We start from the raw sequence: 26,857 nt of genomic DNA, 5'->3' as shown, positions 1-26,857 counted from the left end.
TACTGTTGGACGGACTCCACGATAGTGCTTGCATGGTTAAGCAAGACAGCGTGCCAGTGGACCACATTTGTAGCCAATAGGGTGACGAAGATCGCCCAGGCCACAAAAACAGAGAATTGGTCTCATGTTTAATCTGAGCATAATCCAGCAGACCTGTCAAGTAGAGGAGTTTCCCTCCAAGATCTAGCCGATAGCCAGTTATGGTGGCACGGACCGACTTGGTTGCAAAATCCACGCAACCAATGGCCAACTCAGGTCGACAACGCTCCGGTGACCGACCTCAAGAAGCGTGCTCTAAAAGTCCATCTCGCAAAAGCTCCTTCTGAAGAGTTGTTGGCACATTTCTCCAAGCTTGAGAAAACTCTACGAGTCCTTGCTTATGTTCATCGCTTCATTCAGCGGTGCAGGAAGCAAACATCTCCATCTGATGTGCATCTGCTGGCCACTGAAATCGCCGCCGCCGAGCGGTTCCTAATTTCGAACACTCAGCGCATAGAATTCCCTGTGGAATATCACTGCCTAAGTGAAAAGCGTCCAGTCCCAAGTTCAAGTGCCATCCTAAGCATGAACCCGTTTCTAGATCCGCAAGGACTGATCACGGCGTGCGGCCGTGTGGCGGCTTCCAAAAGTGATTCTTCCGTATAACTGCCTGCTTTCTCGCCTCCTTTCACTCATCGCATAACTCTCCATGGTGGTAACCAGTTAATGGTGCGCCTCGAAACACTGGATTCCGAGAATTAAAAATCTGATGAAAGCAGTAGTAAATTCGTGCAAAGTATGTGTGATCCACAAAAAGCGGTTGCAAAGCCAACTGATGGGTGTCCTGCCCAAATAAAGAGCATCGTTCTTCCGACCATTCACGTATACTGGCATGGATTACGCCGGTCCGTTCGATATAAAGAACTATACGGGAAGAGCATGTCTTATTACAAAGGGGTATGTGTTAGTTTTTTTTTATTTCTCCATCAAGGCCATCCATTTAGAGCCTACATCTGACTTAACGACCGAAAAGTTTCTTGCCGCTTTCGCTCGTTTTGTATCCAGAAGAGGGTGTCCACGTCAAGTCTAGTCAGACAATGGCAAAACCTTTGTTGGCGCTGCCACCCTGCTTTTCCGCGATTTCCTTCAAGCCGTAAAAGAGTCGGTGACGAATGCCTATAGTCATCAAGAGATTCAATGGCAATTTATTCCTCCGGGGGCACCCCATATGGGAGGCCTTTGGGAAGCAGGCGTAAAAAGTTTTAAGACGCTATTTTACAAATGCACTGCCACACGATGCCGAGTCTGCCGCGGTATCCATCCTCTTCGGAAGTGCGCGAGGTTCCTGAAGCTCAGCGCTGAATAGCGTCTGCGAGCAGTCCTCATTAACAATTGCGCCAATTGCCTCGCTCACGAGCATTCCACGGGAGACTGCCGAAGCGGTGATCGTTGCAAGAAGTGCGACCGATCTTCAGCACATGCTGAGCTCCACATGCACGAGCAGGTTAGCTCGTCGTCGCGGTCGCGAGCACGCTCGCGTCTCCAACCGGTGCCAACCCGGCAAGCAGCTTCGGCCTCGTCCCAACGTTCCCGCCGGCAAAATCCGTCAACTCAGCGTATTAGTTCACCGCCACGACGCCCGGAATCGACCACGCCAGGCCCATCACTCTTACCCGCTCTCCGCTTTCTCTTACGCTCTCTCGATCTTGTTGGGAGAGCCTAGCTAATTAGAATAAGCTTCAGTGTAAAAACTATTACTAACGAATAAACATACGCCCGGTCGCGCCCGCGCAATTAAGAAAAGTCAAGTGTTCGCCCTTTCGAGTGTTTTCTATTTCAGCTGATTTGGAAAATTCCAGGACAGCAACCCCCATCACACCCAACAATACACTTTGGTAACCATAATTTCAAAAATATGTATATGTATTCATAGCGTATGTATATATGTATTCATACGCGTTCTATCCTGGGTGTGCTATACATGCTGATGGGATGCACCGGTTCACTATTTTTTTTTGTTTGTATGTTTTGCCGGCTTCTATTTTATGCTCGACTGTAGGCATGCGAGTTTAAATTGTTGTTGTCACTTCACTGCTCTTATATGCTCCGCCTTTCACGCTGTACTTTGAAGCTGCGGGGTGCTGGGCACAATTCTTTCCAGGGTATAGCTTGTAGGGGTTTACTTATTCCAATATCGCCAGAAACACCAAGAACACTGCGGTGAAATCAAGGTTATGCTGTACGCCTAAGATCTCGTTTTTGTGGTCGATTACTTCTCGAATTCTCTTAAATTTTTTTTTGGATTCCTTCCTTCAGAGGAAACCTTTTTCCGCCCCTTGATACTTCTACTACAGGATTCTGAAATCCTGGGATTTTGCGCAGAATTGGACCGACGATCCTCTCGACACATTGGTTCTAAAGACGGTCTTCTCCCGAAAACGACTCCCAAGAAATGATCTCCCGAGAATGGCTTCCCGAAAATTGTAAACTTTATCGGTTCGGCTGAGATCTTTTTATACCGGTTGTTAGAACGATTTAAATATAAGCTGAGTTATAATTTAAAACTGAATTTTATTTCTTTATGTCCTAGCTTAGGTAGCTAATATTAAATTTACATGCTCTAATCTTATCTCTAACTAGACCAACGAAGGGGCCATTTGTTTCCCAGACATTGGAGAAGATCTTTAGTGCGGGAATTTTCCACTGCACAACGCCCGCTTTCTTATAATATCTAAATATAGGCAGACAAATGTTTGACAATCAATTGCTGCAGCGGTTCAATCGTTTTACGTACAATATATATATATATTGTTCATAAATAAACCCGCCAGTGTTACTGTTTAGTTTGATTTATTGGTTAATTTCCGACACTTAATATTAATTAGTTCGACGCCGATGCGTACGCTTTCTTGCAGATCAAAAATGTGACTGATTTAAGCTTTGACTGTACTCACGCCATACGATTAAACTAGCATAAGACGTAAACAAGTTACAGTTAGAAGAAGTTAGAAGTTTGGAAAAGTACTGGGCAAGCTCGCGGACATTGATTCCGCTGATAGGCTCCGCTGCAGCTGCAGACAAATGCAAATGTAAACAAAGATAAAGGGTGACTTGTTCGCGCGGTGTCTCGTTCCCAAACATACCGGCCCCCCTGAACGGTTGTTCAGCAGAGAGGCAGTACAGCGATTTCGGCAATTGGGCGTTTGTATAATCCGTGAGCAGTCTTCACTGTAACGACTCGGACCTTGTCGTCGATTCCTGCGTGCACTGCGGTGATGCGGCCAAGAATCCATTTAGAGGGCGGTAGATTGGGCTCCTTGAGTACTACCAGTGTGTCGATCTTCAGATTCTCGGTTTCCAGATGTCACTTTGTCCGCTCATGAAGAGATGTCAGGTATTCCATATGCCACCTTTTCCAAAAGCCTTAAACCACGGCTTGCAGCTGGTTCCACCTCTCCAATCGATTGACTTGCATATTCAGACGACAGGGTTCAGGCAATGCAGTATACGGAGATCCAGTCAAAAAATGAGCAGGCGTCAGTGGATCCAAAGAATTATCCCCAGTTGGGCACAGCGGGCGTGAATTCAGGATAGCTTCAATTTGGGTCAGGACAGTATAGAGCTCCTCAAACGTTAAAGCCTTTGATCCAAGTATCCGTTTCATATGGAGTTTAATTGAGCGAACTCCAGCTTCCCACATCCCTCCAAAATGGGGAGCAGACGGGGGTAAAAAGTGCCAAGAAATCCCTTCATTGGCAAAGAATCCTGCTAGTTCCTCATCTTTGGCTTGTTGAATGGCCAGACGTCTCATGTCATCCAAAGTTTTCTTGCCTCCATGAAATGTAGTTCCGTTGTCCGAATACAGGTCAGTAGGCTTCGCTCGGCGGGCAATGAATCGTTGAAAGGCTGCGATGAAAGCCTGTGTAGTTAGCTCACTAACAACCTCGATGTGAAGTGCCTTTGTAGTGAGGCACACGAAAACAGAAAACCATGCCTTTCCGATGCGTGGAGTTCTTCCTTTTGATTCCTTGATTGCGATCGGTCCAGCGTAGTCCAGCCCTGTGTGTTGAAAGCAGCGGCTAGCTTGAACTCGAGGAATTGGTAGGTCTCCCATGATCTGGTTGCTTGTGCCCTTTCGTTGAAGAAAACAGGATTTGCATTGGAAGACTGCCTTTCTGACGAGATTGCGGGCTCCCAGAATCCAGTACTGCTGACGAAGATTGGTGAACGTTGCATCAACTCCAGTGTGCAGATAGGAGACATGAAAATGTCAAACCAGCAATCCAGCTAGTGGTGTATCTTTAGGTATCAGAATAGGGTGCTTGGCGTTGTAGTTGAGTGTAGATTGCTCGATTCTCCCACCGACTGAATAAAGCGATGACAGTAGCTAGATACCCTTATAAGACGCGTCCAGGTTGAGAATTTGTGGATGAGTAACTCGTGTATACTTTCATCAAGAAAGTTATGTAGAGTCGTGGGCTTTATGGCACGTTCTTCGGTGTTGACATCGAAACTTGAAGATACGCTGAACTTGCTTGTAGAAGGTGGCCACTCAGAGGTGGGTGTGGCCAGCCAGGACGGACCTTTCCACCACAGTCGATGCTCCAGAAGCTTTGACGGATAAAGTCCTCGGGAAGCACAATCAGCAGGATTGTCTTCCGTGCGAACATGGTTCCAGCAGCTACGGGGAAAGTCGCTCAATATCTCCGAAGTTCGGTTGCAGACGTAGGTGTTCCACCGTCGAGGGGGAGCTGAAAGCCAGTGTAGCACAATTTCTGAATCTGTCCAGCAGCTCGTGCTGAAAAGAGGAATTGTTAGTGATGTTTTGACAATACACAGCAATCAAGATAGAAGTAACGCAGCGTTTAGCTCCAAAGGTGGAATTGATAAGGGCTTGATCGGGGCCACCCGTGTTTTGGCGGCAACCAGAGTTACTTGAAAGCTGCACCCAACTGCAACTCGAGCGTAAACTACCGCACCGTAGGCGTGCGAGGATGCGTCGGCGAATCCGTGTAGTTGAACATCTCGAAATGGTGACGCAATATACCGTGGTACTTGGCATTGCGTAAGTGCTGGCAAATCCTCTACTCAGGCTCTTCAGCGCGTACGTAGACTTTCAGGAATGGGGTCGTCCCACTGCAGGACACTTGTCCAACTTTCTTGGAAGATTAGCTTGAGTAGAACTGTGACCGGCGCTACCAGTCCAAGCGGATCATAAATTCTTGATATCTGAGACAAGAGTTCTCTTTTCGTCGGAGAAATGGTCGCATCGCATCCCTTTAGGTTGAGATACAGAACGTCCTTCCCAGGGTTCCATTGGATACCAGGAACTTTGACAGGTGAATCCGCAGCTGATTTGTTGAGGAGCTGGATAGGTTCAAAACATCTATCTTCCTCTGGTAATGATTTCAGAAGACGCCAACTATTAGAACTCCATTTGCGTAGCTTGAATTTTCCCTTATCCAAGAGGGCTATAAGCTCGTCCTTGAGAATCATAAGCTCCTCGAGTGTGTTGGCGCCTGTAGGGATATCGTCCACATAGGCATCGTGCAGAAGAGCGTGAGCTGCTGCAGGGTATTCATGGCCATGATCGTCGGCAAGTTGCTTTAGAACTCGAACAGCCAGAAATGGTGACGGTGCCAATCCGTAGGTAACCGTCAGCAGGCGAAAATTAAGCAGAGGTTCATTCTCAGTCTTGCGCCAAACAATGCGCTGAAAATTGGTGTGTGGCTTAAAGATTTTAATGCCTCGAAACATCTTTTCGACACCTGCGCATAAAACATATTGGTGCTGCCGGAAGCGTATACAAACGCCAAGAAGATCGCGTTGAATCGGTGGACCAATATGTAGTCTGTCATTGAGCGATACTCCAGAGCTGTCCTTTCCAGATCCATCAAAAACTACACGACATTTGGTAGTCAGACTGTCCAGTTTGATGACAGCGTGGTGCGGCAAATAGAAGCAGGTGTCTGGGGACTCCTCAACCTGAGCCGAGGTCAGTTGTTCCATATGTCCACGTTGCAAGTAGTCGTCCAGGAAAGCTTCGTACTGCTGCTTCAATTCTGGATACCGACGAAATTTGCGTTCCAGCGAGAAGAAGCGATTGATGGCCTGTGGCAAGGTCGAATCAATAGGCGGTGCCTTCTCCTTGAAGGGATACTCAACGACGTACACCCCGTCGGTCGAGCGCTTGTGTGTGGCAGCAAAATGACGCTCTGTGGGATCGCTGGCGTCCAGGAGAGCCTGGTTAGGCTGAATGCTGTCCATCTCCATGAATGAACGAACCATCGTGTCTAGGTCCGCGTGATGAGTAACCGCAGAAGTAGGGTGATCATCGAATGCAGAGTAAGAGCCTGCAAGAATCCAACCAAATACAGTATTGAGAGCGATAGGAAAGTCGTGACCAAAGTGTTTCCGATCTCCTGTGTATAGAGACCAAAGTTGATCCGATCCAACAATGACATCGATTGCTCCAGGTGTGCAGAACGTTGGGTCTGCCAAAGGAAGCTCGCAGATTTGCCTCCACGTAGAGGATGAGGTGTCAATAACTTGGGCAGGAAGTGATGACGTCAGCGAGTTGAGAATGAATGAGACCAATTCGACAGTTTGGCCCGAATGACGAGAGCGCAGCTTGATATGTGCGCGTCCTCGGGTAACGCCCGCGCTGTTGGCGGCGAGACCGAGAATAGAAATCCGTGCGTGCGTTCGACGCACGCCTATTCGCTGAACAAATGATTCCGATGCCAAGGTTATTGTAGATCCAGTGTCCAGGAGCAGCCTGCAGGTTGTAGTGTTTCCCCAGGCGTCGATGACGTCAGCAAGGATGGTTGGCAACAGAATCTGAGAACCAGCCGCCGGAATATTCTCCAGAGTATGATGCGTAAAGTTGTTTTCCGCGGGAGTCTCGCTTCCCAAGCGATGACCTTCTCGAGCTAGCGGTTGATTGTGGCCAATTGGCCACAAGCCCACCATATGAGCCGGGCTGAGGCAATTGAAACAGAGCTTTCTTGATTTGAGTGCGATGAATTGAGGACACTTAAACAGTTGGTGATTCTGTCAGTCTTGGATGCGTGTCTGAGTGGTGCGTAGTAGCTGCGCGTCGAGCTTGGTTTGATTGAGTTAAGTTAAAAGCCTACAACGTATCGCAGCGTGATGTGAGAAATTTCAGGAATCGGTTGATGGTCACACCTTTTTCCTCGGATTCTGCGCACTGAGCCCAGGCTTGGCGGGTATCGCCAGGGATCCCTCTCTTCGCAATTAAGAGCTCGTAGACCACGAATTACTTTGTCTGCACCATCGGCAATTTTCCGCACTGTGCCGATATTTGAATTTATAGAACTCGGAAGGCTCATGAAACTGTTTAAGAACGATCGAATAATTAGCGATTGTTTGTTATATCGCTGTTCCAGCCGATCCCATGCTTCCCGATAGTTGTCATTAGTAACTGGAATATGTTTAACTAATGCAAGCGCGTCTCCGGCAAGGTACGATTTTAAATAATGAAATCGTTGGCAATCCGTCAGGCTCGAATTGGAAGCAATCGATCCAATAAACATGTCCGAAAAATGTTTCCAGTCCTCATAATTTCCAGAAAAAGTCGGAAGTTTAATTCGCTCGAACTGAAAATCGACATGACTTCTCTGGGATGTGTCTGCGGCTTGAACTGTGGCATCAATACTGTTTGAGGTGACATCCCGTCTCAACTCCTCCAAAGTATTGCTGAGAATAGCGTGTGTAGCATAATGTTTGTCCTCATATGCGTCAAAATTCTCGTCAGGGTCCTCCCAATCGGCTTCCGATTTAAATGCATACAGCTCTTCCGAGAGCCGTACGAACCGCAAATAATTTTCCTGTAGTTGCGACAGGCGGACAACTATTGTTTGCACTGAATGAATGTCATCAACAAATTTTAAGGCATTATTATGCGCACGAGTAATTTGGCTTTTGCAGAAGCCCCGTTGTTGAATCACACTCCGCATGGTGGTCGAAAGAAGGGAAAGAAGCCTGGTGTGTACGAAGGGACTTAAATGTTGAAGATATGGGGCTAACCGTTCACCTTTCCTTAATTAGATGTATTCTAAACCAAACTTCAATCTTTGAATTACTTGGGCCAGCCTAAGAAAAGATACATTTAGTTCCTTTGCTGAAATAACCACCTCACGCAGACGCTTCTTCCCCCGAATAAACCGATTTACGTATGCCACGATCCTAAGTAGTTAATTAAACGCGGAACAGCTCGGTAACTACGTTATGTTGGAATTTCGATACGGAACATACTGCAACACTTTTCTTGTTTTCGGACAACTTTAAATCGGGAGATAATTCAATCTGATGAAGACTCAGCCACTCGTCGCGACTTCGGAGCAAGTAGTCTGGACCATTTTCCCACAGAGTGGAGCTTTAACATTCTATGTCTGTTCCCGTGAAACCAAATCAGTTGGATTCTCTTTTGTTGGCACATGCCGCCAGACAACATTCACTGAGAGCTCTTGGATTTCAGACACCCTATTTGCAACTCTTTTTAACCAATATAATTGTTTTTAGGGGGGACACTTGTGACTTGGCGGTGAGCAATCTCGACAAATTATTTGTCCCAATAGGCATCACTTATTGCATTAGCGAATTCGTGAATCTGAAGCAAGATTTTTGCTCTTGTGATCAACGGGCACAACAGCCCCAAAGGATCAAACAAACGTTATACGACGGACAAAATGTTGCGTTTAGTTGGTGGCAATAAATTAAATGAATCCTCCTCTATAATCACATTATTTTGAGGATTCCATATGAAACCCAAGTTTTTATAGAAGCGGAAAAATAAAATATATGCGACATCTCTGGACCTCTACTTGCCAGAAGCCTCGGATGATTTTTGGTGCATTTGGCATAAAAGTCGCTTGAAATCACCTCTGATGCTATGGATTATGACTTAGCACTGGTCTTTGAGAGCTCAGAAACGGCGCTAAGGCTGTTTCGTAAGTGACAGCTTGGGATGATTTTTCCCTCCACACGATAAGTTGGAAGTTCCGATCTTCTGCGGCAACAATAACTTGCCTTAATCTTCGAGATAGCAGCCGTTAATGCATATTGGTGCAATCGAAATCATACCATAATAGAGTAAGGCTCCTTCTGAGTGATTGCACCCACCATTAAAGTCTCATTTAATGAGATCAAAGATGACGTCTTACTTGACGTGTGGATCACTACCCGCAACTTTGTGGTGCTACTATCAGATCTCAGGACACACTGATGAGGAACATAGTAGTAATATCCCGAAGGATGGGTAAAAAGGATCGACATACGACCAAGGTTAAGGTACTGTTTTATAAACTCCTAATACATGTCATGTAACTCGAGAATATTTGCAAGTCGGCTTTCAAAAGCGAGAAATCTGCGCTTTGCTGTTTTAAATGATAGGCCTAAAACATTTGAATTTATCTTAAATGGCAGCTTCTCCTAAAATCGACCAGACGAAAGCCTGTGTATGGTTTGCTTGAAGTGGTGCTCACAAGCAACTTGTTTAGCTGTATAAACAGCCTTCTCTGTTCTCTCTGAAACTTGTTCCAATTCCCAAAAAAGTTCCACAAGAGAGTCGAGATAGCCGATATTTTCATTGATAGAAACGTTACACACCTGGGCTTTATTCAATGCGTATCGAGTGTACATCACGGAAACAATCCATCTCAATAACGCTTTCTGAATTGATGGATGTTTGGAGCCCAACTTTATTTGACATACGCTCGAAGTTCGAAGAAGGATTCTGCACCAATCAAGTGTGAGGAGCTAAAACTCCGCACAAATGAAGATTGCATGAGGAGGGCCTGCCGTTGCCAGTTACGCAACAAGGCAACGCGAAGTAACGGTAGTGCGAAACTGAGGAGAAAGAGAGTTTGGAGAAACTGAATCTGTAGAAAGAGAGTTTGGAAAAACTTAACCTGTAGAAAGAGAGTTTGGAGAAATCAAACCGCTCGAAAGAGAGCTTGGAGAAACAGAAGGTTTGAAGGAGAGGACATGGAGAGCGAGAAGGATACGGCACGATCTTATGCAGGACGGCAAGTCAACAGTAGCATCGAAGTGCCAGGGAGACTGGAGACAAGAGGGATTAACCGTTGAAGGAGGCCTATATAAGCAAGCCGAACGCTGGAAGCTGGACAGTCAAGGAGAACGAGTATACGGACAACAACGTGAAGAAACGAAGTCAGCAAGGGAGCTGCATCCGTGATTGTCAGCAAGGAACAAGATCGCTACGTCGAGACATTCGGGACAAGGAAAGTCTCCAAATTGAGACTTAGGTAACTGAGGTCCAATACGACGTAACACGGTTAGTCCGTAAGCATTCAATAGGCGGGGTCAAACCTAAGAGGATCCCAAAGAGGCGGATGGAATTGTGGGGAAGACCCGTCGACTGTGTCGGAGACTACGTACGTGAACCTGGAGTGTCCGTGCGATCCGAACAGGCGTGGTACCGGCACCACCAGTCAGAGGCGACGTGACGTTGATTGCTGTTCCACCAGGCGTTTGCCTCGGGGATCGCAGCCGTTAGCTGCCGTGAGTCCGCATCTTCATGATAGAGTTAATCCCAATCCTCGGTGGCAAATTTATGAGAATCGACGCGAGAGTGAATCGACGTATGGACTTTGTGCCGTACTACAGAGTCATTCTTCCCAACAGTTGTGTAGCCGTAAACGCTGTGCTAAATCCTCAACCATGAAATTTACTTGAGACCCAGAATCTAGGAGAGCTCATGCTAATTGGAACTGTCCAAAGCGATCTCGTACCTTTACTACTGCATTAGCAAGAATACCTTGATCACTACCAGTAATATGGTATGAATGTGCTTGACTATGATGATCAAGCGCTATTGCTTGTTCTTGTGATTGCAGTTAAGACTCTACGCCCAAAACAGTTTGTTGGTGTTCTACCCCGTATCTGTGAAAAAGTGTGTTATGGGGCTTTGAACAAACTAGACATTTTGCTACATACATACGCTCTGGGTTTACCTTATTATTTGGCATGTTTTTCCAAACTTTTAAATATATTAAATTTTCGACGCGAATTTCCACGAAAAACGCTAAAAGCCATGAAAATCCTTGGAGAGTTTTCCTAAATAAAAAACTATTGAAATGCGAATCCGATCTAGCAGCCTAGCTGGGGATTTTCCAATATACAAGTCAGCGGTTGCAAATGGTCTTTAAATATATTACTCTGGCGCAGCTTCACTTTTCACACGAGTCATACCAAATTTTTCTCTGAGCATAAAGCTTCTCAGTAGAATTGTAATCCAATTAGCGCAACTACAAATTAAGATCGTATGTAATTTGTTATGCTATGTTTACATTTATATAAGATAACCAATTTCAACAAGTTTTTCTAACTTAAACTACTGCTCCAATATTTTCCTTGTGTGGATAAACTTGCATTCGATACTTGGCAAATCAACATTATTAATAAAACAAGAGAGAACGCTATAGTCGAGTTCCCCGACTATCTGATACCCGTTACTCAGCTAGTGGAAGTTTTTGGCGGTTTGTGGGCGTTAGAGTGGGCGTGGCAAAAAGTTTTTTGGCAAATAGTTAAAAATTTACAAGACTAATATAAAAATGAAAAAATATCCAAACATTTTGGGCGGTTCGTGGGCGATAGAGTGGGCGTGGCAACATGAATCGAAAAACTTGTGCTGCTTCTATGTCTCTGGGGTCTGTATGCTTTATCTCAACTTTCTAGCTTTTGCCGTCGATTAAATTTGTCTTTATCATTTTTAATCCATGGAAGTGTGATCATTGATTTTCTCTAGCCACCTGCCTTCGTTTGACCTCCAATTGCTGTCCTAACTCTATCTATTCTCTTTGAGACAAAATGTGCAGCACAAAGTTTTAATTGGGGATAGTTTTTTGATTTTTCTTTGGATTTACCTTGCGTTTGCTAGCTATAATCATGGAAGAGGATCCCACCTTAGCATATACAACGGTTGCGTATGCTTTTTCGGACGCATCAGATAATCCATAAATTTGTACCGGCATTATATATTGGGATTTAACCCAACCACTTTAATACTTTCTAGTGAAGTTATGTTTTCTTTGAAAGCATTTGTTATTTGTTCAACGTGTTTACTGGCTTCTCGCGGAGGCAAATACTTTTAATTTAGTTGTAAGGCTGGATGTGGTAAATAATAGATTGTACCACATGTCCCAAGTTAATATATTCATACTTGAATTTTATATAATTTTCTTTATATTTTATATTTTTATTTAATTTTCTTCCGAGATTATTAAATTGCGCTTTTGCTTGCGCCTTATAGTCTCCTAATTCTTGTTCATTTCTAAATAAAATTTTTACAAAATATCTCCCATTTTTACTTTTTTAGTGGTCTCTAGGAAGTGTTTTTCACAAATTTCTTCCTTTTCCATTTCCAAAACCTCAATTTGCTTTTGATTTTAGTAAATGGATTGATTCAGTTATTGAGTCAATAAAGCCTTGGATTTGTTTTGCCGAATCATTTTCCAAAATGGGTAAATCAATCAAACGATTCTTCTTGAAAAACGGTTTTTAATAGAGATGTACTTAGATCTTCTCTTGCCTGAATTACGAGTATTTCTTTAAATAATTCAGAGAATAAGTCCCACTCTTTTTCTTCTCCAGTAAAGGTGGGAACTTGTATTTTTGGTAATACTTTCCTTTACCAATACCCCATCATTAGTTCTGGTTTTCAATTCGGAAGAAATCATCCTTTCGTTTGGGATGTTTACAATAAAATATTGTTTGACATTTTTGTCAAAAATCTCTGCCAACATGTGTGGGACTTTCTATTTTCATAGGTTCTATTTCAGTTCCAGGAATAACTTCAAGGCACGTAATTTTACTTTTTAGTGTTTTAATACCTTACAAATTTCTTCAACCATTTTTTTGTTGAAATAGTCATGATCGAGGTTTTGAAGAGTTCTTTTTTTTCCACTTTTAGAATTTTAATTTATTGAACCGCCGCACCGAACACTATTATTAAATAATATTTACGAAAGTTTCTGGCCTTGGTATAAACTAACGCTCTAAGGTACTAGATTAAAATCTCTGAGTTTCTTACCACCGGTGGGGGAAAACTGCACAGAGTTTCTGTGGCTGATCGTACGCTTTCAACAATCTAAGGTGCTGGTGTTCTGGCTCTGAGTCTCTTACTACTGGTGGGGGAAACTGCTGAGTTTGCTCAAGGACCAAAATGTTAGAACGATCTAAATAAAAGATGTCTACATTTTCTGATTAATTGAAACTGAATTTAATTTCTTTAAGTGCTTGTTTAAGTAGCTAATATGAAATTTACATGTTCTAATCTTATCTCTAACTAAACCAACGCTGTGTCCATTTGTTCCCCAGACATGGGGGAATTCTTTCCGCTTGCATCTTATTTAAGGGATGAACGCAGGTGTTCGTGGTATAAATATATCTACACCCAAGCGTTGTTTATTTTTAAATATAGGCAGACAAATACAATTTATGCATCGGTTTAATCGCTTTACGTACAATATATATAATCTTATATCTCGTGTTCATGTGTGAACACCGTTTTAGAAACTTTCTGGTCTGTCCCTGGTCCCCGGTCCCCGTTATTATACACGTTACTCGTAGGATAAAAGGGTATAATAGATTCGTTGAAAAATATGTAACAGGCTGAAAGTAGCGTTTCCGACAATATAAAGTATATATATTCTTGATCAGGATCAATAACCGAGTCGATCTGGCCATGTCCGTCTGTCCGTATGAACGTCGAAATCTCAGGACCTACAAAAACTAGAAAATTGTGATTAAGCATACAGACTTACGAGACATAGACGCAGCGCAAGTTTGTTGATTCATGTTGCCACGCCCACTCTAACGCCCACAAACCGCCCAAAACTGCCACGCCCACACTTTTGAAAAATGTTATGAAATTTTCACATTTTTGCGCGTCTAGTCACGCCCACAAACGGCCAAAAACTGTCAGTGTTGAAGACTCTTCTGCGCACTTCTAATAGCTGAGTACGGCTCAGATAGTCGGGGAACTCGACTATATCGTTCTCTTTTGTTTGGTTTAATATTTATAATTATTGATTCGAGGGTTATTACTTTGACGTTGTCGGTCTAATTTGAGAAAATTTAGTTTTGGCTTTTACATTTTTATTTTAAATATAAAATTAAAATAATACATATTTAACAAGAGAGAACGCTATAGTCGAGTTCCCCGACTATCTGATACCCGTTACTCAGCTGTTGGAAGTGCGAAGGAGAGTCTTAAACACTGACAGTTTTTGGCAATTTGTGGGCGTTAGGGTGGGCGTGGCAAAAAGTTTTTTTGCAAATCGATAGAAATTTACAAGACTAATACAAAAATGAAAAAATATCAAAACATTTTTCAAAAGTGTGGGCGTGGCAGCTTTGGGCGGTTTGTGGGCGTTAGAGTGGGCGTGGCAAAAAGTTTTTTGGCAAATCGATAGAAATTTAAAAGACCAATATAAAAATGAAAAAATATCAAAACATTTTTCAAAAGTGTGGGCGTGGCAGCTTTGGGCGGTTTGTGAGCGTTAGAGTGGGCGTGGCAAAAAGTTTTTTGGCAAATCGATAGAAATTTAGAAGACCAATACAAAAATTGAAAAATATTAAAAAGTTTTTCAAAAGTGTGGGCGCGGCAGTTTTGGGCGGTTTGTGGGCGTAAGAGTGGGCGTGGCAACATGAATCGACAAACTTGCGCTGCTTCTATGTCTTGGGAGTCTGTATGCTTAATCTCAACTTTCTAGCTTTTGTAGTTCCTGAGATCTCGACGTTCATACGGACAGACAGACGGACAGATGGACAGACGGACGGACAGACGGACATGGCCAGATCGACTCGGCTATTGATCCTGATCCAGAATATATATACTTTATATGGTCGGAAACGCTTCCTTCTGCCTGTTACATACTTTTCAACGAATCTAGTATACCCTTTTACTCTACGAGTAACGGGTATAAAAATGAGCCAAGATACGAAAAATAAATTTGTTCTGGAAAAGTTAAAAGCCGGGCTCCAAATTCGGGTCTTAGCCATTCGCCGTTAAAACGAGCGACTAGACCAAGGAGCTATTATAGAGAAAGAATTAAAATGTCGTCTCAAAAACTTAAATGCAAATAAACAAGAACAAATAGAAGATAGATTGTGGAGATTTAATTGGCGATAAGTTGGAAGAACCTTGCTTCGGGACCACTACTGTCGGTCTAATTTGAGAAAATTTAGTTTTGGCTTTTACATTTTTATTTTAAATATAAAATTTAAATAATACACATTTAAAAATGAGCCAAGATACGAAAAATAAATTTGTTCTGGAAAAGTTAAAAGCCGGGCTCCAAATTCGGGTCTTAACCATTCGCCGATTAAACGAGCGACTAGACCAAGGAGCTATTATAGAGAAAGAATTAATATGTCGCCTCAAAAAGTTAAATGCAAATAAACAAGAACAAATAGAAGACAGATTGTGGAGATTTATTTGGCGATAAGTTGGAAGAACCTTGCTTCGGGATCAGCTGCTGTAGCCCCAAATCGTCCGCGACTTTAGAATTTGACATTGCCAAAATTTAGTGAAGATTATTCGGAGTTAAAAAAAATCATCAGCCTTTTCAAAACTTTGGGTCACAAAGACGCCAGCATTCCTGTTATAGTAAAAATGTAACCATTTAATTTTTCTTGTATCTCTGGTGAAGCTTTAGAAACAATTAAAGCTTACCAAGACACCGAGAGCACTTACGAAAAGCACGGACCAGTTTAAAAAAGGTTTATGAAAAAGTATGTTCTTCGGAAAATATCGCATCAGTCCGCATCCTCCTTATCGATAAAGTTTCGTCGATTTATGGTTCTATGTTATCTATAAAAAAATGTCATATGCAATGTTGATTTATTTGGTATTGTCGGTAGAGTCGGCCTAGTGACCAATCAAAAATGGGAGGAACACCTCGATTATGAGACTTTGCTGCTTTGGTCCGATTTCTAAAAACGGTTAAATTGCCAATATCAGCTGAAGAATCGACAAAGCCAAAGCAAGCCACATAACCGTAGCTCATTTTCGTGTTCCTCCTTCAAGAGCAAGCCTCAGAAAATTTGTAGCTATTGCAATGCAGCAAACCATTTAATGCAATACTGTAACCCGTTTGGGCGTCTCTCTGTAATTCAAAGGTTTGAGTTTGTTAAGTCTGCCTCCTTATGTAACAATTGTCTGCGAAAAGGCCATACTGTTTCAAAATTCAAAGGCAAAAAGTGTCGAGCTTGTGACCGCTCACACCACATTTTTCTTCATAGATACACAGTGCCTGTGTAGAACAGTTTAGCGTTATGTTGATAGGAGCAGAATCATTTTTCGAATTGCTAGCTGTTGGTCAAATTAGACAAGGTCCTGACTATCCAACCTTACAAAACACCCTTCTTGGTTGGGTTGTCTCCGGCCGATACAAATCTGCGGTCCCGAAACAAGTTGTGAATAGTTTCAGTTGTAGTGAATAACCGTTAGAATAACGATTGACAGCACACTACAGAAATTTTGGCCACTGGATGAAATTCCAAATCAAAAGAAAATTCTGTAGCATGAACACACGTTATGTGAAAATCATTACAGGAAGACTTCTCAGTTGTTGTCATCAGGTCGATTTGAAGCTAGACTTCCGTTAAAGTCCGATCCAAATGGGTTGGGCAACTCCTTCGACGTTTCAAAACGGCGGATTTTGTAGCTTTTCCGCGAAGGTTGTCTTAAGATCCTAACATGAAAACTATGTACTTAAAATTCATGAAAGAATATCTCGCCCTAGGGCATATGTCTACAGGCATATCCCTTTTACTCCGCATTATGTCATTCCCCACCAATGCGTCTTAGACCCCAGTTCTTGCAAAAAATTGTCTTATGTAGCGTATAACGACATTCTGATGGTGGGGCCGTCTATTCAAAAAGTGTTGTACTAAACGCTACTCTGCTTCAGACTGCACAGGTATGCCCTGACAGCCGATGTAAAAAAATATGGTTCATAAAGCGGATAGGAAGTTTCAACTCATAGTGTGGAGGAGTCTCTTTTTTCTTATACAAGCTCAACACCGTCACATATGGTACCAGCACCAGTTTGAGTGAATCTGCGAGATTTTCATTCCCTAGAGCTGCCGAATCATATTCAATTGAATATGATTTTTACGTCGACGACATGTTATTTGGTGCTGCATGCGTAGAGGAGCTAAAGGCAATAAAGTCTAAAGTGTCTCAGGTTCTTCAAGCAGCAGGCTTTGAATTAACAAAGTGGTTTTCAAACTCACCTGAGGTCACTGCATCTGAGAGCACATTTAAGTCGAAACGTATCTTAGATTCAGAGTCAATTAAAGCGCTAGGTATATCGTGGTTGCCAAGCGAAGATGCCTTTAAGTTCAAAATAGACACTTCTGTCACCGAGCGACAAAACGGAACTTACTGTCAGTGACATCGAAGCTTATTAAGTCACATTGTCATAATAGGAAAAATACTATTGCTGGAACATTGATTTATTAAGTTAGATTGGGATGAGTTGATTCCAATGCATTTGGAAACAGCTTGGAAAATGCACTCTGTCTCAACTGGATGAAATCTCGATTCCTTGGCCTTTGCCGACGCATCCATGCGTTTATATCGTAGCAAAACTGCCGAAGATTATAAATGATCATTGTTGACCTCAAAGTCGAAAGTAGAGCCGCTCAAGACCAAAACGCTCCCAGGGCTTGAGTTATGTGTCGCTCACTTTCTCGCAAATCTCTGTCATAGAATCAAACCCTTATTAAAAGTCCCCATCGAACTAATTGTATACTGGTCGGATTCTAAGGTTACTTTTCCCTGGATTCAATCTCATCCATCTTCGTTTTCGACATTTGTTATAAACAGGGTAGCGGAGATTCAAGAATGGTTAGGAGAAGCTATATGGCGGCACACAAAGCAGAACCCAGCAGATATCGTTTCTAGAGTTTGTGACGTCGACGAAATTGGGCAGTCAGCATGTTTCACTGGACCACTATTTCCTGGGACCAAAAATGACCATTTCGATCTGGACGACAAAGTCTCGCTTACGGAAGCAAGGAAGACTGCAGTCGGATTGACTGGTGCTGTGCAAACTTCCGATTTGTTTGATGTCATTGAGGTCACTCTGATTTATGTTCCGCTTTATAAGAAAATGCACAGACAAGAGTATAGTTTTCAAAGAAACTCTGTCACCGACATGAACCTTTTAATAAAATAATCGAAATAGTTTAAAAGCACGAGATCTACGTCCGGCATTTGCACCAAGATGCCAAGTTTCCTTTGCTGATAAAGAAACGCTCCCAATTTTAGCAGAGCTGCGTCCGGCATCTGCACCATTCCAACATTCTTGTCGGCTCTCGAGCATTTAAAAATGTCCCACTCATACGCAACAAACCGCTCAAAGCTGCCACGCCCTTTTATTCGAATTAATTATTACAAGTAATGTATTCATTTTATAAGAAACAACAAATACAACTCACAAAAGTAATCATTTAAGGTAATTGGTTTGAAGACATTTTAAATACTGCGACCAGTCGACCACTGTATGTGTGCACACTTTAAATCTTATTAAGTCTTTATTATTTATCATCGATTGCTAACCTAAAAAAAACGCTAATTTTGCATGGCCTTATTATGATAATTATTCAAATACAGCATAGAAATAGTTGTTCAGTTTGCTGTTTAAGCCTATGTGCGGAGCGCGGCGATCAGCTGATCGCTCGCTCGTTTGCATGCACAGCCCCAGGCAAGATGAAGAACGGTGAGGACAGAAGTCAGTCTGAATTTGCCGACGCCGCTGAACTCGATATCTATTTTACACTCACACATATACATGTACATAGCCATCATTTAAATCAGTGGATAATTATAGCGTCTTAAAAGGGAACACAACTGTTCATGGTGGCCCATGAGAGGAACCTACAAGCGTAAAATTCGAAACTTTTTCTGTGTAAATAGATTACGTTAGAATTTTTCTTATTATATGCTTATTTGGGGTGGAAAGTTAGACACTCGTGCACCAGCAACAAGAGCTGCCAAATTTGTGAGCAGCGCCATCTTACACTGTTGCATTTCCCAGTATAGCTTCATAACCAATCCTCGAGCCGCGCACAGCCGAAGCCATGGAAAACGTATCTCAACAAAGAACGGAGGACCAGAACTCACACGCATCTTACAGATACATTCGGTAACTTCGTCGAATGTCCCTTCAAGGAATGTGCCTCTCGCAGTGTTGGGGAGTACCTAGATACTTGTACCTAGGTACATACCTAGGTACAATTTTGTGGTATCTTTTACCTTACCTAGGTATACAAATATTATGCTACCTTTTGCCTTACCTAGGTAAAAATTTTTGTATACCTAGAGAATTAGGTAAGCTAGGTAAAAAGGTACTGAAATATTTGTGTTAGCTTTATTTATTACTAAATAGACTTTTTGATCATTTTCCTTTGAACAAAATAATCAAACTCCACAATAATAATAATAAGCTGATTCCACCATAGGAAATTATTTATGTTTCGATTCTAATTTCACAATTTTCCACGCAAATGCTGTTCGGTTATTATTAGCTTAAATCAAACACTCATATTTGATCATACCTTAACAATTTGTGAAAGAACCCAAAACTGTCCATAAGAGACGAAAAATGTCCGTAAAAGAAAGCTCAAAAAAAAGGAACTACCTTTTGTTTTAAATGGCCAATTTTTTAAGCCAGATGTGAATTGTGTATTGTGTGTAAATAAAGCGATTAAATTCGACGAAAATTCGACTGGAAATTTACACAAACATCTTAAGGCAAGTATAGTATAAATATATTATATGTTCATATGTGTGTATTTCTGTGCAAGTTAAAGTGAAGTAAAGTAAATAAAAATAAGTATAAGTTCTGTGCTTCGGGATATAAAAGTTCGTTTATACTTTTTAAATTAAAGAACATTTTATTGACAAAATCAAATTTTGTAATGTGTAAAAAGGGTATTTTCTCGGAAAATATTTAATGCGCGAAATGTGTATTTGTACATGGAAAAAAATGATTTTGTAAATAAAAGCGCATTTAATTTAGAAAATATAAAAATTGTGCTTTGATGTGTCGACGTTTTCTCTATACCAAATCAAAAATGAATGGCTACATCAATATTTATTGGAAATGGATGATATATATTGATGTAGCTATTCATTTTTACATACGCACATACAATAATTGGCGCCAAAATATTGATAATATATATTGATGTAGCCATTAATTTCTACATACAATAATTGGCGCCAAAATATTGAATATATATATTGATGTAGCCATTCAATTTTACATACGCACATACAATAATTGGCGCCAAAATATTGATAATATATATTGAAGTAGCCATTCATTTTTACATACGCACATACAATATTTCGCCAAAATTAAAATTCCGTCACAAAATTAAATGTTATGAAGTTTTAAAAATATTTTATTCTATTAATACTTTTTTGTAGAGGGTGCATCCAAACAGCTATTGGTCATATGAGGTCATGAAATCAAAAGTGGCAAAAAAGGAAGAGAATAAATCATCAGAGCCTAAGCGAGCAAATTTCTTCTGTTTCCAAAGCTCAAGCCAGGTAGCTGAACAACAAAATTTGCGTTCGGTTATTATTTGAAGAAAGAAATATGAATTGTTATTTTAATTTTAAAAAGTACCGAATAAAAAATTTAAAAATTCGTATACTTGTTTTTACCTTTTATCTTTACCTAGGTACAGAAAAATTTGAAAACCTTTTACCTTACCTAGGTACTTATTTTTGTAAAAACCTTGTACCTTACCTAGGTAAAAATATAGCGTACCTGTCCCAACACTGGCCTCTCGTAACTACTCGTGTCGTAATACGAAATCCGATCAAGGGCCTACAAGCAGTCATTAACGCACTCATCGATCAAGGATCTAAGGAAAACATAGTATCGGAACACATCGTTCAGTCCCTGCACCAGAAGCGATCTTCCACCTGAGCATCTATTTTTGGGGTGGGTCCCGGGGCGGTCGTCGTTGCAAGTCCTCAGTAAATTTTGAAATCTGTAGTATTATTCCCAAATTTCTTTTTACGGGTTGATTCAGCATTTTTCTCAATTTGGTTACTTCCTGCCTGCCAAGTTATAGCTTAACTCCACAGTATTGGAATCATATTCGAGGGCTCAAATCGGAAGATCTTATTTTAGAAGCAGACATGCTGGCGCAAATCTTATTGCCCCACACCAGGATCGGATTGCCCGGCGAGCCCATAGCCCAGAATTCGCACTTCGGATGGATCCGCTCTGGATCTGGCTTAGGATACCCAAAATAAGTATTCAGCGGGGGATTCCTTATTCTCCTGGATCTATTTCTAAGGCTCGTGCATGACGGCGGAACGTGCTACATCTTTTGGCTGCAAAATCAAGAGTTACTTCTACGAAACCCTTGACATAAGCTAGAACGGAGCTGAATGGTTAAGTACTGGCCATTAAGTTGGTGAAATTGCTAACCACGGCTAAGTGGCGAGAGGTCTTTCCCATACATACTTTCTATTGGACGGATGGTACAATTCTTCTTTTCGCTGCGCGGGGACGTCAATAGATTGATGACTTTCGTCGCCAACAGGGTCGCTTCATTTTGGATCACTCTTCACCATATCCATGAAGACATGTTGGTACTAAAGAGAATCTAGCGGACTATGCGACACAAGGGATGCCTCCGAGTAAGCTGAAGGACTTCGACTTTTGGTGGCGAGGCCTCGAGTGGCTTACAAGCAGTCAAAGTGACTGGCCTTCAACGGAGATTGGACGGGTCGACATGAATAATGCCGCGCTAGAGGCAAAGACAAAGTACGCGTTCACAAACAGCCTCAATGCCATCGCTTCTGGATTAATTTTTAGATTCAGCCAGGTGGTACGAGTCATAGCATATAAAATTCTGTTCTAAACCAATGCTATCGAAAATGTAGAGAGGTGCACCGGTCCTCTGAGTATTCAGGAGCTACTCTATGCTCTATTTGCTATCGTGCGCATCTTTCAAAGGGAGTCTTTCTCGTCCGAGTGGACCGCGGTAAGGAATGCTAAAAGACTGCCTTCCAGAAGCAAGCTCTTCAGTTTATCCCCTATCATAGTAGAAGGCATTTTGGGAGTAAGGCGGCGATTGCGCCATCTGGGCTGTCACACTAGCGTAGTCATCCAATAATCCTTAAGTTTTCATCACTTTACACACCTAGTAATACGGTACTCGCACGTTTTGACCCTGCCCGGAGGTGTGCAGCTGACTTTGGCGCACATTTGGCAACGGTTTTGGATACTGACAGAAAGACGAGCTGTTCGAAAATTTGTAAGGTACTTTCGAACCAGGCGAATCACTTCGATACAGCTCATGGGAGATCCTGACGATTGCAGTTGACTACACGGGCGCTATAGAGCTGAAAGCAGCACGTTTGTGAAGGACAAGTTTCTACAACGAAAACATCGCCGTTTTCACTTGTCCTGCAACAAAGGCAGTGCACTTAAAAGCTGTGACAGGCCTCAGCACGGAGCATTTCCTCCTTGCTCTGGACAGATTCACCGGTCGGCGAGAAATGGTACATGATCCTTACAGTGACCATCGAACCAACTTTGTAGGCGCTGAAAATTTGATGAAGGCGTTCTACGGCAAGCACCAGGAGTATTACGAGAAGCTTATAGTCCCAAGCTTGCTTCGCTGCGGATCACATGGCACTTCAATCCTCCTCAATCGGCCAATTTTGGAGGGCTTTGGAAGGCTAATGAAAAGTCGTTTAAACATCACCTTAAGAGAGTCATTGCAGATCGACGGCTCACCTATGAGGAGTTTTCTTTAAATACGATGACCATGGGTTATATCCAGAAAGATTAACCTATAACTGGCTCAATAATATTAAAATCGACAGCTTCTTTCAATTTCGCGATTACTTTGTCCCCAAGAACAGCTGATATCCAATAGCCGAGTCGAACTGGCCATGGCCGTCTGTCCATCCGTATGAACGCCTCGATCTCAGGAACTATAAAATCCATAAAGTTGAGATAAGGCATCCAGATTCCAGAGTCATAGACGCACCGCCTAAAAATCTCCCAAAACTTATATTGAAATTTTTTCAAACGCCCTTTTTTTTATTTTATTATTTTTTCCCCAACTTCTACTGATATTCAAGAATATATTAAAAATTTTTTTCGCACCTTCAATAGCTAAGTTTTACTATTTATAGTATTCCAAAACATTTGATTTGAAAAGTTAGAAACTTTTATAGCACAATCAATATGCAGACTTACCATTTTTTAGCTAATTGTTTGTAGGCTTCTCTTATTTCGTATGTAGTTGCAATTTTGTTTATTCCTAATATGGCGTATGGGTCATTTGACGAAGAACAAACACGTATATTGGATGTTGTACACAGGACCAAAATTGTGATAATATAATTACTTTGAAAAAATGAAATCATCTTTTAAACATTAACTGTAAGTATAAACATTAAAAATTATTAGGAGTTAATTTTAATTCTAAAATTTTATGAAAGTCGGTATGGTCTACCTTTAAAATTGATTTATGGTAAATTATTAAAAAAAATGATTTTATAATTAGTTTTACATGCAGGAAATATTTTTGAAATGTTCATTGTATACTCGTAAGATTATCTGTTTTAAAGTCCCGTTCCTGAGCCCATATCCTCAAGGACGATCGGAAATGAAAACTTAACTATATAAACGCACGCGTTCAAAGATAATTTGATTTTAAATACCACGTACCATTACATTCACAATTTTATAGGATTACGTTTTAAAAGAAAATCTCCAAAACGCAAAAAAAAAAGCTGGTGGTAGGATGGGAGACCAGCCCACAACCAGTGATCAACAGGACTTCACAGCTGAACAGCTATCAATCGCAGAAAATCCATAAATAGTGCTAAGATCAGCAGCTAAAAAAGATTCGGAGCAATCCGATCAATCCGGTGCTCATGCACAACGAAACAACGTGAAAAAACTTGCAAAATCGACAATAACTGGTTCTACTAAAAGGGATATTGTACTATTGACAAATAACGGATTTATTCAGCGGAACCACCATCCGTATCATTCCAGGCAGAGCATCTTACACACACGTTAGTACGCATTAACTTGCCTTAAATATAAAAATAAAATAATAAATTTGCTTTGCAATAACAAGGCAGTGCTGCACCGCATCACTGGATTTCCCAAGGATCACACACTTATGGGCTAGCTCACTATATAGCTACAAAATTACCGAAATGGTCGATCGGCCATCTTTTTATACCCGTTACTCGTAGAGTAAAAGGGTATACTAGATTCGTTGAAAAGTATGTAACAGGCAGAAGGAAGCGCTTCCGACCATATAAAGTATATATATTCTTGATCAGGATCAATAGCCGAGTCGATTTGGCCATGTCCGTCTGTCCGTCCGTCTGTCCGTCCGTATGAACGCTGAGATCTCAGGAACTACAAAAGCTAGAAAGTTGAGATTAGGCATACAGACTCCAGAGACATAGAAGCAGCGCAAGTTTGTCGATTCATGTTGCCACGCCCACTCTAACGTCCACAAACCGCCCAAAACTGCAACGCCCACACTTTTGAAAAATGTTTTGATATTTTTTCATTTTTGTATTAGTCTTGTAAATTTCTATCAATTTGCCAAAAAACTTTTTGCCACGCCCACTCTAACGCCCACAAACCGCCCAAAGCTGCCACGCCCACACTTTTGAAAAATGTTGTAATATTTTTTCACTTTTGTATTAGTCTTGTGAAAATCTAACGATTTGCCAAAAAACTTTTTGCCACGCCCACTCTAACGCCCACAAACCGCCAAAAACTGTCAGTGTTGAAGACTCTCCTTCGCACTTCTACTAGCGGAGTAACGGGTATCAGATAGTCGGGAAACTCGACTATAGCGTTCTCTCTTGTTTTAACTTGAGCACTAGTTTTTTTGCAAATCAAGAGAAATTTACATGACTAATAAAAAAACAATATTTTTCAAAAGTGTGGGCGTGGCAAAAATTTTTTTAGCGTCGATCTCGACGGCGTATCCGCGCCGGCTCGACTGGGGCTTATGATGTAATATGGCACGACCACGGACTCCACCGCCTCTTTCTGACCCCGCTAGGTCCTTGTGATTGCTTGTCCTTCGCTTGTAGAGATCCTCCTTGGATGCCCGCTTCGACACTCACTTGTCGTTCCCTTGTTCCGGGTATCGTTCCGCGTACTTTAACAATTTCACTATCTCGCTGTCGACCTCCGCGTACTTTCACTGACTGACCGTATGGATCTCCGCGTACTTTACTGACTGACTGTCTCACTTTATGGATCTCCGCGTACTTTTCCTGATTGACTGTGCTAATCTCCGTGTACTTTTGCTGACTGACTGTCGATCTCCACGTACTTTCACTGGTTGACTATGTCCACACCTTCTGAATCTGCTCCGGCTTTCCGGCCGCACGCCCGTGTCCTGGCTGCGCGTCTCGCGCCCGCACTCTGCGCTTGCACGTGTGTATATCGCTTTATAGGGCGCGGGGATTTCGGTATTTCCCCTTTTGCGCACGGCTCGCTCCGGTGCAAGTCCAACTCATGTTCTTCGCTATTGATATGCCGATCTCCTGCTCCCGGATTTGTGGGGAGTTTTAAGACTCCTTACACAACCACCGAACTGCACTAAACCAACAAGCCTATTTTGTATTCTACTACAGCGATGCAACGACAGTTTTACATCGATTTATTAAGGACACAAACCGAAAGAAACCATTTGCGGCGAACAGGGTATATATGAGCAACCGTAGCAATGGAGGCACGTGGACACCAGTCAAAATCTTTCCGGTCATGACACAAGCTTGTTATTAGGGATGACCATCATGCAACACCTCATGAAGGAGTTCAGCTTACATCGGCACAAATACGTTTACGCATTTGGACTGTAAATAAAATCGTAGCGGTCAGGAAGATAATTTAGGGATGCGTACAATATTTTTAATTGGGAGATCAAGTAATCGTTTTAGCCAGTCATGTTGTCACTTCTGGGCACCGGCATGGGCTACACAAGAGATATTGATTTAAGGGGAGCGATTGGCAAGCAAGGCAACCTGCAAAAATTACAACATATCCATCTCAGTTAGTGACTCAGTACAGCTGACTCCGAAAATCGGAGCTTTCTTACTCAACTACACTGTTAAGGGTGCCCGTATGGAAAAACTGGCGGACGCCAAAAAACGGCAAAAGATACGGTTTATAAGGTGGTGAAAGCACCGAAATTGCAAAATGCAATTAGCTGCAACAAAACTGAACAGTTAAGAAATTCGCTGACAAATTGTGCAGTGGGTTAGTAAGAAACGAATTCCTGTATAAAAGAGCACAAGAATTGTTTCGATCAGTTGGCAGAATAGCGGAAAGGTCAAGTGTTGACTAAAATCATTAGCATTCTACTTGCACACAATATATATACATACATATATTCCAATTCCTAGCTTCAAGACGATCGGTCGATTTATTTTTCTGCGATCCGAATTTATTTTTGCATTTGCCAAAACCAGCGTCGGTTTTTAATAACTTCTTTAAAATTATATTTTGTAAACATAATTATTTCAACTTTGTTCGCTTCGCGAGTGAATCTCTTTTGATTTGTGCACTAGTTTAAACAAGCTTAGCTTTAATGTCTTTATGTCAGTGCTGTTTGGTTTTGTTTTTGTATGCACATAACCTGCTCTGTGCATCCGCTCTCTCACTCTCTCGCCCTCTCACTCTGCTTGCCCGAAATTAAATTGTTTATGCGCCAAAGTAAAGGTAGCTTGAAAGGACTGATCAATAGTTTTGGCGAAGATAGAAAAGTATCCGTTGATTTTTTCCAGCTGATGATC

General features: G+C 41.9%; 1 protein-coding gene across 3 annotated transcripts in view; it reads right to left on the bottom strand.

The window, feature by feature from the left end:
- LOC120447063 (dnaJ homolog subfamily C member 16) overlaps positions 1–26,857 on the bottom strand; it is a 412,134-nt gene that overhangs the window by 346,477 nt on the left and 38,800 nt on the right. For all 3 annotated transcript variants that reach the window (XM_039628657.1, XM_039628491.1, XM_039628573.1), the window contains exon 2: positions 23,274–23,457. In XM_039628657.1, coding sequence (XP_039484591.1) covers positions 23,274–23,443 — 170 coding nt within the window. In that variant the 5' untranslated portion in view covers positions 23,444–23,457. The remainder of the gene's footprint in view (positions 1–23,273; positions 23,458–26,857) is intronic.

This window comes from Drosophila santomea, chromosome 2L (genome assembly GCF_016746245.2).
Source record: "Drosophila santomea strain STO CAGO 1482 chromosome 2L, Prin_Dsan_1.1, whole genome shotgun sequence".
NCBI classification, from domain to species: Eukaryota; Metazoa; Arthropoda; class Insecta; order Diptera; family Drosophilidae; genus Drosophila; species Drosophila santomea.
Note: the sequence above shows the minus strand (reverse complement) of the source record. Positions and strands in the feature narration are given on the sequence as shown.